Source organism: Paramormyrops kingsleyae, chromosome 8 (assembly GCF_048594095.1).
Source record: "Paramormyrops kingsleyae isolate MSU_618 chromosome 8, PKINGS_0.4, whole genome shotgun sequence".
NCBI lineage: Eukaryota > Metazoa > Chordata > Actinopteri > Osteoglossiformes > Mormyridae > Paramormyrops > Paramormyrops kingsleyae.
Window position 1 is genome coordinate 14,283,064 of NC_132804.1, and position 15,331 is coordinate 14,298,394.

The 15,331-nt window shown below is 40.8% G+C and overlaps 2 protein-coding genes across 5 annotated transcripts; one reads left to right on the plus strand and one right to left on the minus strand.

Annotated features, from left to right (window-relative positions):
- Positions 1-77: 77 nt before the first annotated feature.
- On the minus strand, positions 78-8,314 carry rnpep (arginyl aminopeptidase (aminopeptidase B)). Of its 4 annotated transcripts, none has more exons than XM_023804223.2 (11): positions 7,830-8,314; positions 6,777-6,917; positions 6,319-6,470; positions 4,562-4,678; positions 3,608-3,843; positions 2,959-3,072; positions 2,763-2,875; positions 2,558-2,666; positions 2,234-2,458; positions 690-832; positions 78-417 (listed from the first exon to the last, which is right to left on the minus strand). In XM_023804223.2, exons 1-11 carry the CDS (start codon positions 8,247-8,249, stop codon positions 271-273), a joined length of 1,917 nt encoding a protein of 638 aa, XP_023659991.1. In that variant the 5' UTR covers positions 8,250-8,314; the 3' UTR covers positions 78-270. The 4 variants fall into 4 exon arrangements, with proteins under 4 accessions (XP_023659991.1, XP_023659992.1, XP_023659993.1 ...); XM_023804224.2 differs by lacking the exon at positions 6,777-6,917 and adding an exon at positions 6,984-7,124; XM_023804225.2 differs by lacking the exon at positions 6,777-6,917 and adding an exon at positions 6,984-7,135 and having other exon boundaries at positions 7,830-7,968.
- Positions 8,315-10,255: 1,941 nt separating this feature from the next.
- Positions 10,256-14,787, plus strand: trappc6b (trafficking protein particle complex subunit 6B). Its single transcript, XM_023804037.2, has 6 exons — positions 10,256-10,643; positions 10,841-10,908; positions 11,401-11,518; positions 12,818-12,901; positions 13,024-13,117; positions 14,188-14,787. The coding sequence occupies exons 1-6, from the start codon at positions 10,563-10,565 to the stop codon at positions 14,217-14,219; spliced, it is 477 nt and encodes a 158-aa protein (XP_023659805.1). The 5' UTR covers positions 10,256-10,562; the 3' UTR covers positions 14,220-14,787.
- Positions 14,788-15,331: the final 544 nt, after the last annotated feature.

Below are 15,331 nucleotides of genomic sequence, written 5' to 3' on the forward strand. Positions count from 1 at the left end.
GTGGTTCAAAGTGAGTTTCATTTTATTTTCCAAAATTGCATGGTGTGTAGATTTGAAAACAATAAGTAGATTTAAAATTCATATTACAATCAAGTGTTTATTAAAAAGCAGTTTAAAGCATACAACACATTTAATGCCAACTTGCTGCTGTATTAGTTCATTTTAATCAGATGTTTCCTTTAATCAACTCATATCAACACATTCCTGTGGTCACTTTTACTGCAGCTGCCTGGAGTCGCAAGCTTCGCACTTTGGCCTTCACTGGACCACTCAGGTGAGGATCTTCCTGACATAGTTGCGGACATTTATATGGAGTTGGTGCGAGGTGTGGGAGAAGATTTCGGTGGCCAGGGCCTTGGTCCCTTCTGAGGTGTTCCACATGGCCCGGTACACTGGCAGGGTGTACTTTTGTTTGCCCTGGGCAACACAACATCAGAGGGTCAGCAGTAAGCCCCGGAAGATATGCATGCTCTCATTCCATATCTCACCATTGGTCTTTTTTAAACAGTTACTAATTATCAGTTGTCTACGATAGAGGATTGCCTTTTCTGGTAGGCTTATATACTTGTAATATCTTCTCACAACAGATTGTTTGCACAGATCACCACCACCCAGGGAAGTAACTTGTGGTTTGTGGTCATCAGGTGTAATACCATTCTGCCCTACATAGGCTTTCCTTTATGTCTCACCTGACTGTTGAGGAAGTCGCGGACATGCTGGTATCCGGGCTCGTGCTGGTTCTGGAGGACGATCTGCGCCCAGCGCAGCCGCAGCTCTGCGTTGTTGGACTGCACTATGTGGGGGTACTGTTCCTCCAGTTTCTCCGTGGCACCTAGTCCGGATTCACAGTGGTTTTCTCACATTAACTATTATTGGTTTATAGCCTCAACCAAGCTGGTTGCTTTTTTGAGACTTGTAAGACACCAGAATGCCAGCATGCACAAGATCTAACGAAGCTGCAGCACGTTTCTGTCACTGGTTACACTGCCTGGTTTTATTCCTACCCTTTCAAAGATGTCTGTTCCTTAGCAGAGTTGGAGCATCTTGTCAGAAAAAAAATAATACTATGTTCTTTGTATTCAAACTAGGCAATCTGTGTCATACTCAAGCACATTTGACCCCCAAAGTCTAGTTTGTTTAACTAGTGTCATTGCCCAAGCCTGCTTGAAGAGGTGGGCTGGGGCACGGTTGAGCTGGACTCAGACAGGGTATCCAGGGTATGCATAGGCCAAATTCTGGGGGTGCATTTTTTCGAAGGACACGATCTATGAAGGCAAAGCCTTTACCCTTAAGTCACAAAGCGCCACCTAGTTGGGACACACCCACGTGACCTCCGCACAAAATGAATCTCGGGACATGCTGGACTGTGAAGGATCCATCGTGTGCATCCTTCACAGAGCGGGAAAAGGACACATTTATAGACTGCATTTGAAGGAGCCTTCGAAATGGGACAGCCCTGTTGCACTGTCAGATGCATTTGGTCTTCGAATGCAGTTTTAGAAGGATGCAGCCCCTGAATTCAGACACAGCCCTAGTGTGATCGCTAACTGTACCCAAGCACGGAACGCAGACATGACGTCAATGATGCGACTGGAACACGCATGTGCACATGTACACTGTACGTGAACTGGACCTAGAATGGACCGGGTAGGTTGTACAGATCGGGTAGCAACAAGTATTTAACAAACATCATGGCAAAGGGATCACTTTGGTCTATAACAGAGGTGCAGTGTTTGCTGGAAATTTGGGCTGGGGAGGGTCTCCAGAAAAAACTGGATGCAACAAACAAAAACTCTGAGATGTTCGGTAAAATACAAGCATATTGTTATACGTGTCTGAGCTGCAGTAGCACTGAGAAAAGCAAGTTGCTCCCTCAAGTTGAATGGATTTCAGTGTGTAACTTTTTTGATCTTCCTTAATAAAAGAAAAAAAACTGGTTATAAGACCAATATGAATGATCGGGATGATTATTTATTCTTAGGCTGCAATGTTTTCGATTTGATTTCTGTCTATTGATATTTTTTTATTGCACAATTGTTGACATTTTGTGACATTTTAGTGATTGTTTAACAGCAGTGCCTTTTGGGTGAGACACTGAGCGTCAATATCTCTTGACTTTCCCTTAAATCTTTATCCCTGACAGTGTTTAGTGGAAAGATGAATATGTTCGTCAGTTACTGGTTTGTACATGTAGTAATTATGCAATCTGTGTCTGGCTAGAGGGCAGACCTACCTCTAGGTAGTGGGGACCTCTTCAGGATGTTGTCCAGGAAGTAGATTGTCTGATACGTCTTCCACTGCCGAACGTCAACAGTGTTGATAGCCGCCATGTCCAGGCACTGCGCTGCCCACATATCTGCAAGCTGCTGAGCGGGTTTCATCAGGCTCTGACCCGGTGACAAGTCAGGTAAGTAAGGCGGCCAACCAGAAACATTCAGCCAGCTGTCAAATTCCAGACCTAGGAGAATCATATGCATGGAGAAGCTCATTCAACACTGCACTGTGAGTAACCCTCATGAGAGGTTCCCACTGTTTTCTACCAGATTGACAGGAGTACCTTTGATCTTATGTACTTCCTTCTCCTTCAGGTCAGGAAAATAGTCCAAGTAGAATTCTAGGGCATCCTCCGCTACCACACTACAGAACTTGAACTTATCAACGTAGGCCTGAAATGCAGCATTCAATATAAGTACAGTGACATGGTCTCCCCAGCATAATGAAATTATACTCAGAAGGCACTCTCAGTGTGGAAGACCACATACTTTGAGAAAAGCATCGAAGCGGCTTTGGTCCCCGGTTAGATGGGCAAGGTATGACACAAAACAGAAGCCTTTCTCATATGGGGTCTCATTGTAGGTGTCATCAGGGTCCACACCTGCATGGAATGAATGACGCAGAAGGAGGTCAACACATAACCATGCGGTAGTTTTCTCGCTCTACCTCGACAACATGCCAAACCTGGCTCTATCTTGAGGCGCAGCTTGTTGAGCGGGTGGTCCTCCCCGGTGTTGTCCATATGCTGCCGGAGGAGGGCTCTGCCCGTCGCTGCCTCCAAGCTGGTGTAGGCCTCACCTAGGGATACAACAAATACCAGCACCAATATCATCATTTTAATGTGTTACACGGCATTAAGATTACCTTCACTCTAATGTAGTCCTGTTGGTGATTTAGGTTTTTAAACATTGATGCCACTTTTTAGAGCTCATGGAAGTTTTACTTACACAAAAAAATGCAGATTAAAAAATTATTGGTTCAGAGAGATAACCAATCAGATTGTTGTGGGTCTAAGCAACTAGAGCAGGCAGGACCAACCAATCAGATGTCTTGGTTCTGCCTCCTCTAGTTATGTGGACTCACCTCCTCTACAATCTGATTGGTTATATCTCTGAACCAATCATTTTTTGTTCTGCCCTCAGAACATTTTTGTGTAAGTAAAACTCCCACAGGCCACTTCACATACACTATAAGTAGTGCGAGGTTAGAGCCACAATAAAATCTTAATAAAATGCATATTATGATGCAAAAACAAATTTCAGGTAGTTGACAGAACTACGATTAACCAGATCTTTCATGCAAAGGGCACCTTTCATGCGAAAGGCAAACCTACCATACAGCTCCTTGCAGATGCGACGCTGGGCATACATGGTGAAACCCTCATTGAGCCAGAAGTCACCCCAGCTAGCATTGGTGACCAGGTTGCCGAACCAGCTGTGACAGATCTCGTGCACGATGACGTCAGCCAGCGAGCGGTCTCCTGCCAGCAAGCAGGGCGTGACGAAGGTCAGGCAGGGGTTCTCCATACCCCCAAATGGAAAGGAGGGTGGCATGAATAGGACGTCGTACCTGTGCCGGCGGGATCTCGTCAGTTCATGTACAGTGAAACCAAAAAACAAATATGAGTGGGGTTGGTCCTTTACAAGAACCCTCACCTTCCCCAGACATATGGCCCAAACAGCCTCTCCCCCACAACCAGGAACTCTTGGGTTGGTCCTTTACAAGAACCCTCACCTTCCCCAGACATATGGCCCAAACAGCCTCTCCCCCACAACCAGGAACTCTTGGGTTGGTCCTTTACAAGAACCCTCACCTTCCCCAGACATATGGCCCAAACAGCCTCTCCCCCACAACCAGGAACTCTTGGGTTGGTCCTTTACAAGAACCCTCACCTTCCCCAGACATATGGCCCAAACAGCCTCTCCCCCACCACCAGGAACTCTTGGGTTGGTCCTTTACAAGAACCCTCACCTTCCCCAGACATATGGCCCAAACAGCCTCTCCCCCACAACCAGGAACTCTTGGGTTGGTCCTTTATAAGAACCCTCACCTTCCCCAGACGTATGGCCCGAACAGCCTCTCCCCCGCAACCAGGAACTCTTGGGTTGGTCCTTTACAAGAACCCTCACCTTCCCCAGACATATGGCCCAAACAGCCTCTCCCCCACAACCAGGAACTCTTGGGTTGGTCCTTTACAAGAACCCTCACCTTCCCCAGACATATGGCCCAAACAGCCTCTCCCCCACAACCAGGAACTCTTGGGTTGGTCCTTTATAAGAACCCTCACCTTCCCCAGACGTATGGCCCGAACAGCCTCTCCCCCACAACCAGGAACTCTTCAATCACACCATCATACTCCTTCTGGGCTGCCTGCAACAAACAGGGCTCTGTCCACACACGTGTCCTGAGGGAAAGACAGACCAACCACTGCATTCAAATATGCTCACCATCTATTAAATTTTCACAGTACCTCCGCAATTAAGACACATGCGGTGTACTTCTAATTTTGAGATTTTACATATTGACTGTAAAGTAAATCAAGTAATATATGTGTTTAATCTATTAATTTCCTCCCGCTCCAGTCAAGTCACATCACGCTCGCTCCAATTTAAAAGAGGGACAAATAATCTGCATGCCTAACAACCGTCACCTTAAACCGAAGCCTTATATCATAAAGAAATATGAGCAACGGCAACATTGTCACTCAGAACAGAAAATATTTGTTTTTAAACAACATATAGGCAACAACGGACAGGTTTGGCAATGGCATTCCACACAAAAATTAGCTTAAAAATAAAGGAATCAGTGGGCTTAATAGAGTATACAGGCTAAGCATCCACGTTTTAAATTCCTCAATTTTTTCCTGTTGATGCTGCTGCTGCGTCTCTCTCTATAAAATAAAATTTCACTGACTGCGTTACGTGAATTTTAAAAAATCCTATTAAACCTACATTGAATGGCAAAACTAATTTATTTGATTATATAATATTATACTTTTATTTACTTTATAGACTTGATATGCTACAACCATATAAAACATGCTCACGTTTTGCTCTGGCCTCCGCGTGTTTGCGTAGCACACTCATGTATTATCAGGTAAGATCATATCCATGACCAGGATAAGTAATTGTCAGATGGATTGATGAATGAATGTTAAAAATATGTTGTCCGTATCTCTTAGAAATTGGTATGGCAACTTTGCTAACGTTGCTTGTAAACATACACAACATTTTTAGCTATTTGCTCATGTCACAGCAAGTGTACACATGTAAGCTATCCACTTCATTGTTTCCTTTCTCTACGAAACTAGAAACATACACTTGTAATTTAAGAATCTGTGTTAATAAGTAACATGTCACATACAACATTATGCTCCAAAGTCTCTTAAGTTGTAAATACACTAGTAATCAAGAAGAATACCTTTTATTCAGGTACAGGTCTATCTCAAACTTTCATTTTTAGAGAGATCTGTTGCCATACAGCTGTTGGCCTTCTTACAATAAAACAATATGCATGTTTCAGCCTGAGATACCCCCATCAAACCACTGAAACAGCATATCTCAGGGTAATGAATAATCTAACTAGTTTTGTAGCAAGGTACCGCCCCCAAGCACTGCTCCCTGGGCGCTGAATTAGCTGCCCCCTGCTATGTCACATATGGGTTAAATGCAGAGGACACATTTCGTTGTTGTGTGCTGTGGTGTGTCAACAAACACTGATCACCAAATTCTAATGGGATAATCTCTGTTCTTGAAACCATAGATCAGACTTATGCTGCTCTTAGTGAACAAGTCATTGCATTGTAGTGTAAGCTGTAAAAGCATACAAATTTGGGTGTTCCTAAGGGCTCGATGTTGGCCCTTCCACACTTCACCTTATATACTATACACCTTTCTCCAATAAGATAAGTCTGAAGATTACTCTGAATACGTCTTGAATAAAAACCTGCCTCTTTTTGTGTTTCTTGTAAATTAGGGTATCTCTGCTATTGCAGTAGCAGTCAACCCTGTACTGGGACCCATGAAGGTAACCATCTAGACTCACCTTGGCCCAACCTCAGCAGACACCAGGTCTCCCACAGCCAGGGCCACCAGGTAGGATGGAATAGGCTGCTCCATGGAGAAGAGGAAGGTGTTGTCTGCCTTGCGGTGCTCCCACTTGGTGGCACTCATCACGGCAGTGAAGCCGTCCGGCACCTGCAGGGTGGCGAGTTGTGGCCATTATCGCTCATGCAGAGGAGTTGAAGGGGACGGGTCAAAAATGCATGAAGCCTCAGAAGTACTGCAGCCTGGAATATTCTACTTAAGTCAAACTGAGTCCTAAAAGTTACACTGAAACATTTTAAAAACGACACCACAATAACTAGACACCTTATTTGTCAGAAGGTTCATCTGCAATCCCCTAAAAAGGCAGAAGAGAAACACACAAAAGCACAGGCATCCGAATGGGAATCACTGGGGGGCGCCTGGTCCTTCGTCTGCAGGTGGGGCTCCAGGGCTCACCTGGACCGACGCCGAGTAGGTGCTCTTGACCGCCGGCGTGTCAAAACACGGAAACAGGGACCGGTTGAGCACGGCTTGTCCTTGAGTGAAAACGTAGGGCTTGATCTTCCCGGCTGTCTGCCCGGGCTCCAGCCAGCAGACCTATGGTTGAGTAGGGGGGACAGACAGAGAGAGTGCAGGATTTAAGTGAATGCACACAGACATTACCTGCACTGTTGCGGAGAAGCTGCTCTTGACCATGGGCGTGTGGAAGCCCGGGAACAGGCTGCTGTTCAGCACTGGGAACCCAGATGTGTACAAGAAAGGCTTGTTCTTCTCTGCCGTCTGCGTGGGGTCCAACCAGGACATCTATAGAGGTGCTCATTTAAACAAAATGAGGAAAACACGTATCAATGTATTTCATGCACTTTAACTGTTGTTATATAATATTCATTTGCACTACTTATATTTTAAATTTACAGAGAATTATAATTGTAGACAAGGTAAAACCCTATAGCGCCAATACAAACTGATGGGTAAATTTCAGGAGTTTGGTATAACAGAAGAATGTTACATACATTCAAATTACAGTAAAATGACAGTTATAATAAATGTACACATGTAGTTCCTTATGGACATGTGACTAGCAATTCACGACAATTCAACAGAAAAGTAAGGTGTAGAGAATATTGTACGTGTAATTTAAAAGCAAGTAGTAGTATATTATATCAGCTAATTTCTTTCCTGAAGTTGTAACTTCTAAGATCATTCAAGGGTGTGGCTGATATTGCAGAAATCGAAAGTCAATCAGACGGTTCACTCCGATGCGGAAGTATTGTATTATTTTAAATGAGAAAACATGGAGTGTGCGAGTCCGTCTATCAGACTAGGTTAATAAAATGTTTTCTTTTGCCCGGTTGACAAAAATAAAGTCAAGGCATGCCAGGATTTGCGAAATGGCCAAATGCACCCAATGATTCAATTAAATGACACTCATTAACTTAAAGACCTGAGCGACAACATCGAGTTCTTGGACTTTGGATTAACAGATGCGCCCCCCTCCCCTCTTCTTACCCCTGGTCCATCAGTAGCGACATACTTGATGGATAAACGAAACTCGTCTTCTGTCTTCCAGGGCGATGGGAATTTCACGACAAGCGTCATCCCATAACTAGTGAACTCCTTAGTAGAAAACTCGGCTTTCAACCACTCCGCGCTGTCATTGTCTGTGCTGTACGCTACTTCATGCAGCTCAAGCGAGGGATGAACATCCAAGCACAACTCGCTTTGGGAATCCTGCAGACATTTCAGCTCCAGAGTCTCGGTGCTTCGCAGCTTCCTCTGATCAAAGTCCACGCTCAGATCTAGGTTGAAATGTTTAATTCGAAAATGTCGAAAGCTCGAAGAAGTAGCTACATCTTCCGCGTTGTCGGAATGCAGTGCGAGAGGAACATCCATTTCTGCTTCGGACTGGAAGGGACTCCGCTTCTGCATGTCAACGCTGGTCCGCGAGATCAGCGAGACCGTCACGAAATCAGCGGTAGTGACGTAGGAGACGCAGCGTGCGCCCTCAGCGGTAAAATATGAAATGGGTGTTCGCGTTGTCATTAAACATTTTGCAAACTATTTCTAGTAACTTACTGCACCTAGACAGCTTGTCACTTGATTACCAAAGAACGAATATTTAATTGTATTCGCCTCCGGTCCACAGGTTGAAGAAGGTTGGATGGAGCCATTAATGCAGTCAACCTCAGCCTAATATAATACTCAGTGAGACTGCTTAACTTGCTTTAATGAATTCCTTTTATTATTAAAGAAGGAAATAGTCATCCTTGACTAACAAATCAATTAGTGGCCTAGGAATCACTGTAGGGATCATTCTACAGCTAGACATTCTGTTTAACATATAATACTCATCCAACTAGTGATGGGTCTCTTTGAAGGGAGCCAGATCTTACTGCTGCGATGCACTGTGTTCTGATACCTTTCTATCATAGCCAGCATTAACATTTTCAGCAATTTGTGCTACAGTAGCTCTCTTGTATGATCGGACCAGACATGCTACCCTAATTCCCTCCCCATGTGCATCAGTGAGCCTTGGGTGCCCTGTTGCTGGTTCTCTGGTTAGCTTTCCTTGGACCATTTTTGGTAGGTATACTGGCCACTTGCATACAGGAAACACCCCATAAGACCTCTGTTTTGGAGGTGCTCTGACCCAGTCTTCTAGCCATCACAATGCGGCCCTTGTCAAAATTGCTCAGATCCTTACACTTCCCCATTGTTCCTGCTTCCAACACAACCACTTCAAGATCTGACTGTTCACTTGCCTAATATATAATGGCACCCTTATCTTATGGATAATCAGTGTCATTCACTTAACTTGTCAGTGGTATTAATGTTAAATTAAAAAAAAAAAAAAAAAAAAAAAAAAAATTAATGTTATGGCTGATCAGTGTATGTCTACCTCTCATGAAACGCAAGATGGAATATGCAAATACCAAGGAATTTCAATATACATGCAGATACCAGTACTTGCCCATATGGCAAATAAAGTATATCTTACTTCACTTCATGAACTATCTCACTTCATTGACAGAGGAAAGGGTATAGCCCTAGTAGAATTTTGTTCCCCAGAGTACAAACAACAATAATGTACCCCCATATACTACAGAAATATCTGTACCGTAAATTAAACTAAAAGGCACATTTACTTAAAGATAGGGTACAACTGGCAGACCCTTGAGAGTTCAGCTCGAATGACAAGTACAAATGGTACTTTTTGTCCTGAACGTGCTCATATGATTGGTTTGCATGTTTTCGTACACATGGAGGCGCTAATGTTAACATAACGATCGCATGCAATGCAGTATTCAAATGAGTTTTTCATAACATTCTCGTATAAAACATGCAAAAATAGCGATCACAATGCAGCATATATATACCCTTTTCGCCATATACTAAAATAAACATATCTTTTAATGGTACCTTACTTTTGCTAATAACTCCTGTCGTAAAGTAAAAATTAAAATGTTGAAACATATGCGTATATCTGGTGAGACTAACTGATTGAATTTATTATATATATAAAATAATATATAATAATACATTTTATTTTTTTTCATAGAGGAGACACCCGGTGATCGTGTTTTTTTTTTTTAAACATGTTGCTTCGTATCGTTATTTAAGATGTTCGTTGAAAAACAATGAGAAAAACAACCAACAATTCAGAGAAATACCACTGAGCGTTCACGAGGTTATTGTTATTCTGTCTATTTCATTAGATTGAATATCGGGATTCATTTCATGTATTCATCAGTCACGGAACTCTCACATCACATATTTCAATGACATTCTGTTTATTTACGTTTTCTACATTATATAATTTAGAGTGTTTTACATGAAAGCGTCAGCAGTATTTCACCTGAACGCAAAATGTGAGCAGTTTTTGTTATTACTGCAGGCACGACTGAAGACAACCGGGTGTTTCGCCTGTGAACAAAGTAGGACCCCTACGTCGACGTAGGGTTTGTCGTCGGAATGAATGTGGAAGTGTTGTAGTTCTAGCATGAAGCTTAATGTTTATATGCCTATCTTGATCGTTTCAGCAGTTGTCGTTAGTTAAATTAATAAGCCAGCTATTTGTCGAGTAATTAAAATTCTGCAGCCAGCAATGTTCAGCCTGTTGGATATTAATTGATGGGAATTGCTGAATTGGTCGCGCAGTAAATTAACGCATTGTAGCACATTTTGTGTGTAAATACTATCCTTTTTTGTAAATAGTGTCGGGAAAGGTTGCCGGTTTTGACAATGGCGGACGAGGCTCTTTTTCAGTTTCTTCACAATGAGCTTATACAGTATGTTTACAAGTCAGCTGAACAGGGAGAAATGGTGAGATTTTCTTATATCCGGAAAAAATTAAGTATTCGCAATACTTATTTGGTCATTTGGTCAGTCCAGCAGCTGGAATGTTTTCTATAGTCTTTGGAAGTTACGTAAATGGTTTTCAGTTAGCTGCATTTTATATGTTGGTATATCAACTTTACATATTAACACTGACTGTTATTTCTGGTTTATTTCACCCCAAGGAAAATGGTCGATGCATCACCAAACTTGAAAACATGGGATTCCGCGTGGGGCAGGGATTAATCGAACGGTATGTCATAATTTTTTAAAATCAGACCTGTCTAGTGTCGTGTACAGAAACTCGCATATTATCTTATGTTGACGAATATGACATTGGTTCTTTCTATTTTACAGTGCCTGCCCCAAATATTTTGGCTCAGTATATTTTTTCCATAAGAAAAATAAAGTAACAAGTCGACAGCACAGTCTCGCTGATTTATCTGACTGGAATGTATCGTTTTTGCAGACAATATGTCAGAATTTACTGTTGGAGATTCGACTGTAACTGCAGGAACATGTGTCAGGTTGAACACGTCACGTGCCAAGGAAATGGCTACCACTGCTGCTCGTAGAAGTTTGTGACGCTTTACAATTTGTGTTAGTTTCAGTGAAGATAAAGACGATATACTAATAGCCACACAGGATATTTAAGTCCTGGATCATGATCAAATGTGTGCTGTTAAAACAAAGACAATGAATGACAATAAACCAAAGTTTTTTTATTCCTTTTATTTCTTTTCAGATTTACAAAAGATACTCCACGGTTTAAGGATGAGCTGGATGTTATGAAGTTCATATGCAAGGACTTTTGGACCAGTGTTTTCAAAAAGCAAATTGACAACTTACGAACAAACCACCAGGTCACCCTTTAAATCTTATTGTTTCTGATTTGATGTCCAAGCTCCAATCTTTTTTTTTTGGTCCTGAATATCAATTCATTTTTTGCCAATGAATGCTGTTATGTTTACTGATGTTGTCAGCATCCTGATAAAGCAGATTGTGCTGAGTCCTGTACTATCACTTTTAGGCACATTGGGGGGGGGGGGGCAGTATAAAGGCAGCATGTGAAGATGTTATAGATGTGCAAAAATATACATATGTGATGGTTTTCAATCTCATTAAAGGAATCTTCCTACAAAAAATGTGAAGCATTGTTGCTTCACACCCACTGCAAATAGGTAATTATTGACTGTAATGCTGCAGTGAATAGTAGATAAGGTGTATCGGCCATCTATTGGTATCAGTCGATACAGCCACAATCGGCTATTGGCCCATGGTGGAAAAATGAGCCAATATTTATAGTCGGAAATTCTATTTAAAATGGTGACCCATATTGCTTTGCGCTCCCGCGTCCGTGGACTGGATACCAACTGAACTGCAAATTAATCTGGACCCAGCTGATAATGCACCTTCTGAAACTATATGGTTAACATCAAACGGCTTAATGTGGTTCGAAGTACAAAAATACAATGAAGAACTAAACTTTGCACACACATAACTCATCATAATCCCCCCATGACAGAGATTTGAAATGATCAGTGAGTGTTAAACCAGTCTTTACGTTACGTTCTCATTTTTGTTATATATTTATGTCTATATAGAAAGTTGTTAGTTGTAAAGTTCATGAGATGCTGTTTTCTTGTTTCAGACCTTGGATTTTGAACAAAAATCTTATGTTCACCTTTGAACAAAAAACTTTGAGAACCCCTGGTTTAAACCATACTATCGTGTGCCTTATAGTAAAATATATTTTTTTTTATTAAAAATAAAAAAAAACACATTATTGATATACTTTCAAACCGTAACTCGTTGGTAAGCTGGTATGGGAATGTCTTCACTTTGGGTGACACATCATTAAAAATTAAGGCAAATATTCAAATAGGAGAATATAGACTTATAGATAATATAGGACCCCTACTGTATGTAGATAAATTCTGTAATATAGACTTTGGAACAGCTCCTGTTTGGGTTATTCAAAGTGAAATAAAACATAGCACATCAGTTTATGTATATGACATAGAAAAATGGGTGAAAAATATAAATGCAAATAACCCAGTCACCTAAATGTCCCTCGTGAATTTTTTGGCAGTTTGGACGATGCAATAGTATATAATGATGTCATCTGATAACAAGTAATAACACAAGTGTTTGTTTCATAGGGTATTTATGTACTGCAGGACAACAAATTCCGGTTGTTAACACAGCTCTCTGCTGGGAAGCAGTACCTAGAGCATGCTCCAAAGGTCAGTATAAGCCAGGTCACTGCAAAGGGAATTTCGGCAAAGCAAAGAGTTACCAGTGTTTCTGTGCCAATTATCCTTGACTGCATTAACTGTGGCTGGTTATTTGTGGTGTTTGTCTTCAGTACCTAGCATTCACCTGTGGACTAGTCCGAGGCGGGTTGTCCAACCTTGGTGTGAAGAGCATCGTCACTGCAGAGGTCTCAGTCATGCCTGCCTGTGAGTGGAGCTTTGTGGTAGTCGGCTTGAGAATTAGTACAGCTACATTCTGCAAACTAAAGTGATGGGGACGTGCTTATACAGTGGTACCTTAGAACTCGAACTTAATCCATTCAGAACTCGGGTTTGAATCCTAAAAAGTTCGAGTTCTGATCGAATTTTCTCCATAAAAAATAGTGGAAAACCAATTAATTGGTTCCCAGCCCCCAAAAAATACACCTAAATATGTTTATTTTATTTTTTTTTTAAGCATTTAAACACAAAATGAACAGGATAAAACAAGAGCATATACTAAACACATCTAAGCACATTTATTGAAACAGTAATTTGTAAAGTAAGAAAATAAATGTATCCAAACAATTTGTAAAGTTAAAAAAAAACCAATGACCGCTTTTTCATAAACCCAGACACAGCACTACTAACCTGAGTCATACTAAGGGTTTGTATTTAATGTAGGAACAAAAACAAAACATTTTAATAAATGAGAAAAGAATTGAGAGAGCGTGTATGCCATGCGGTCCATTGTTTATTTTTATTATTACTCTTTATTCGTTAATTTGTTCATAAATCATAAACTTTTAGGTTGTAACATTTGTACAACTATTGTGTAACTTTTTGGTGAGCAATGGCTACCAAAATGATATAAGGTACAGTGTATTACCTGATATTTTCAATAAAAAAAGCATTCTCACCAACAAACGATACTGTCACAGCGAATGCAAGGCTTAGTCTGAAATGTTACCTTTAGTTTCCGCTGAGAGACGTGCCATGTGACTCATTTCCTCGCGTGTACAAGTTATCTTAGGTCGCCGTTCACAATTGGACTTCTGAGATTCAGATCGAGTTCTAGGTCATTTTTTTTTCAAACTGGTTGGTTCGACTTCAAGTTCAAGTTCTAATAAGTTCGAGTACTGAGGTACCACTGTATTTCAAATTTGCAGAAAAGTAGCAGTTTACTACTGTCTGAATGATTTAGATATTGATACATTTACAGCATAGTTCTTTGCATGAAATTATTATGATAGGTGGCTAGCAAGGTTTTGCTCTGATGCTGATTTCTTTTTTAACAGGTAAATTTCAAGTTATGATACAGAAGGTCTAGCTCCAAGAAGATTACCGGATGTTCTGTTTGAGTCCTCAAACCCCTACATGGACTTGAGACTTATGTAATCACCTGTTTTTGGTTTTTAAATAAAAAGGGTTGCCGTGTGTAGGATGATTTAGCGTAGTTGTCGTCCACTTGCCATTAGTAGCATCAGTGATATTTTGACTATAACTTTAATCAAAAAACAGATTAGGGATCTTTGATTATCATCAGACTGTAATGTTCTTTTAATTCTCCCAGATCTTTTACTTCACATAATATTGTTAAGATCACATATGTGAAGATGTGTCAGGCCATAAAGCAGGGGTGTCTAGCCCTGATTCTTGGAGCTGGAATCATGTGCGTTTTGAAATATATTTTTCTAAGTACCTGACTTAACCATGATAAACTGGGTAAGGTGACCCAAAAAGTTTCAGTATAACAAAAGATAACAGTGCTATAACAACAAGAATTTCCTGTAATAGCTTATGAAAATCCGTGTTTGCATATATGTATGGGTTATTGTTTATTTCCATGCATTAATGTCAATAAATTATAAAAACAGTAAAAAATTACAATATGAAAAGAGACTTGTAATCTGTGTAATATTTACTACCATCCACAAATGGCATTTATTTTGTGCCAGTGGAAAAAAACCCTCCTGTACCATAGCTTGTATGTATTTTAAAAATATTTTGTTTGATTAACAAATGAAAAAACTATAAGGCAATCAATTCAGTGAAAATATTGATTAAACAGAAGGCAGCATACAGGGTGGGAAACTGTGTTAGGAAACTAAATGTATTTGATTGTGAGAAAATAGTAATTTTTCAATGTATTCCCATGCAACATAGAGTCAGGGTGGGTGAGAATGAAAACCAGATACAGCATATTTTCTTATGAGCTTATCTTCCCAAGTGTGACAGTCCACTGATATGACCATAAGCAAACCATTAAGCAAAACAGGCCAAATGGAATGATAAAAAGTGGCAGAGGTCTAGCAATTAAAGAATTAGAAAGGGGGTAGCTGCTTTAACACCCATATGCTTGTATTTCTATGTCACTGCTTAAACAACTTGTCATGCTCATGATATACCTAACTCATGGCTATTCCTGACAGTCAAATTTAA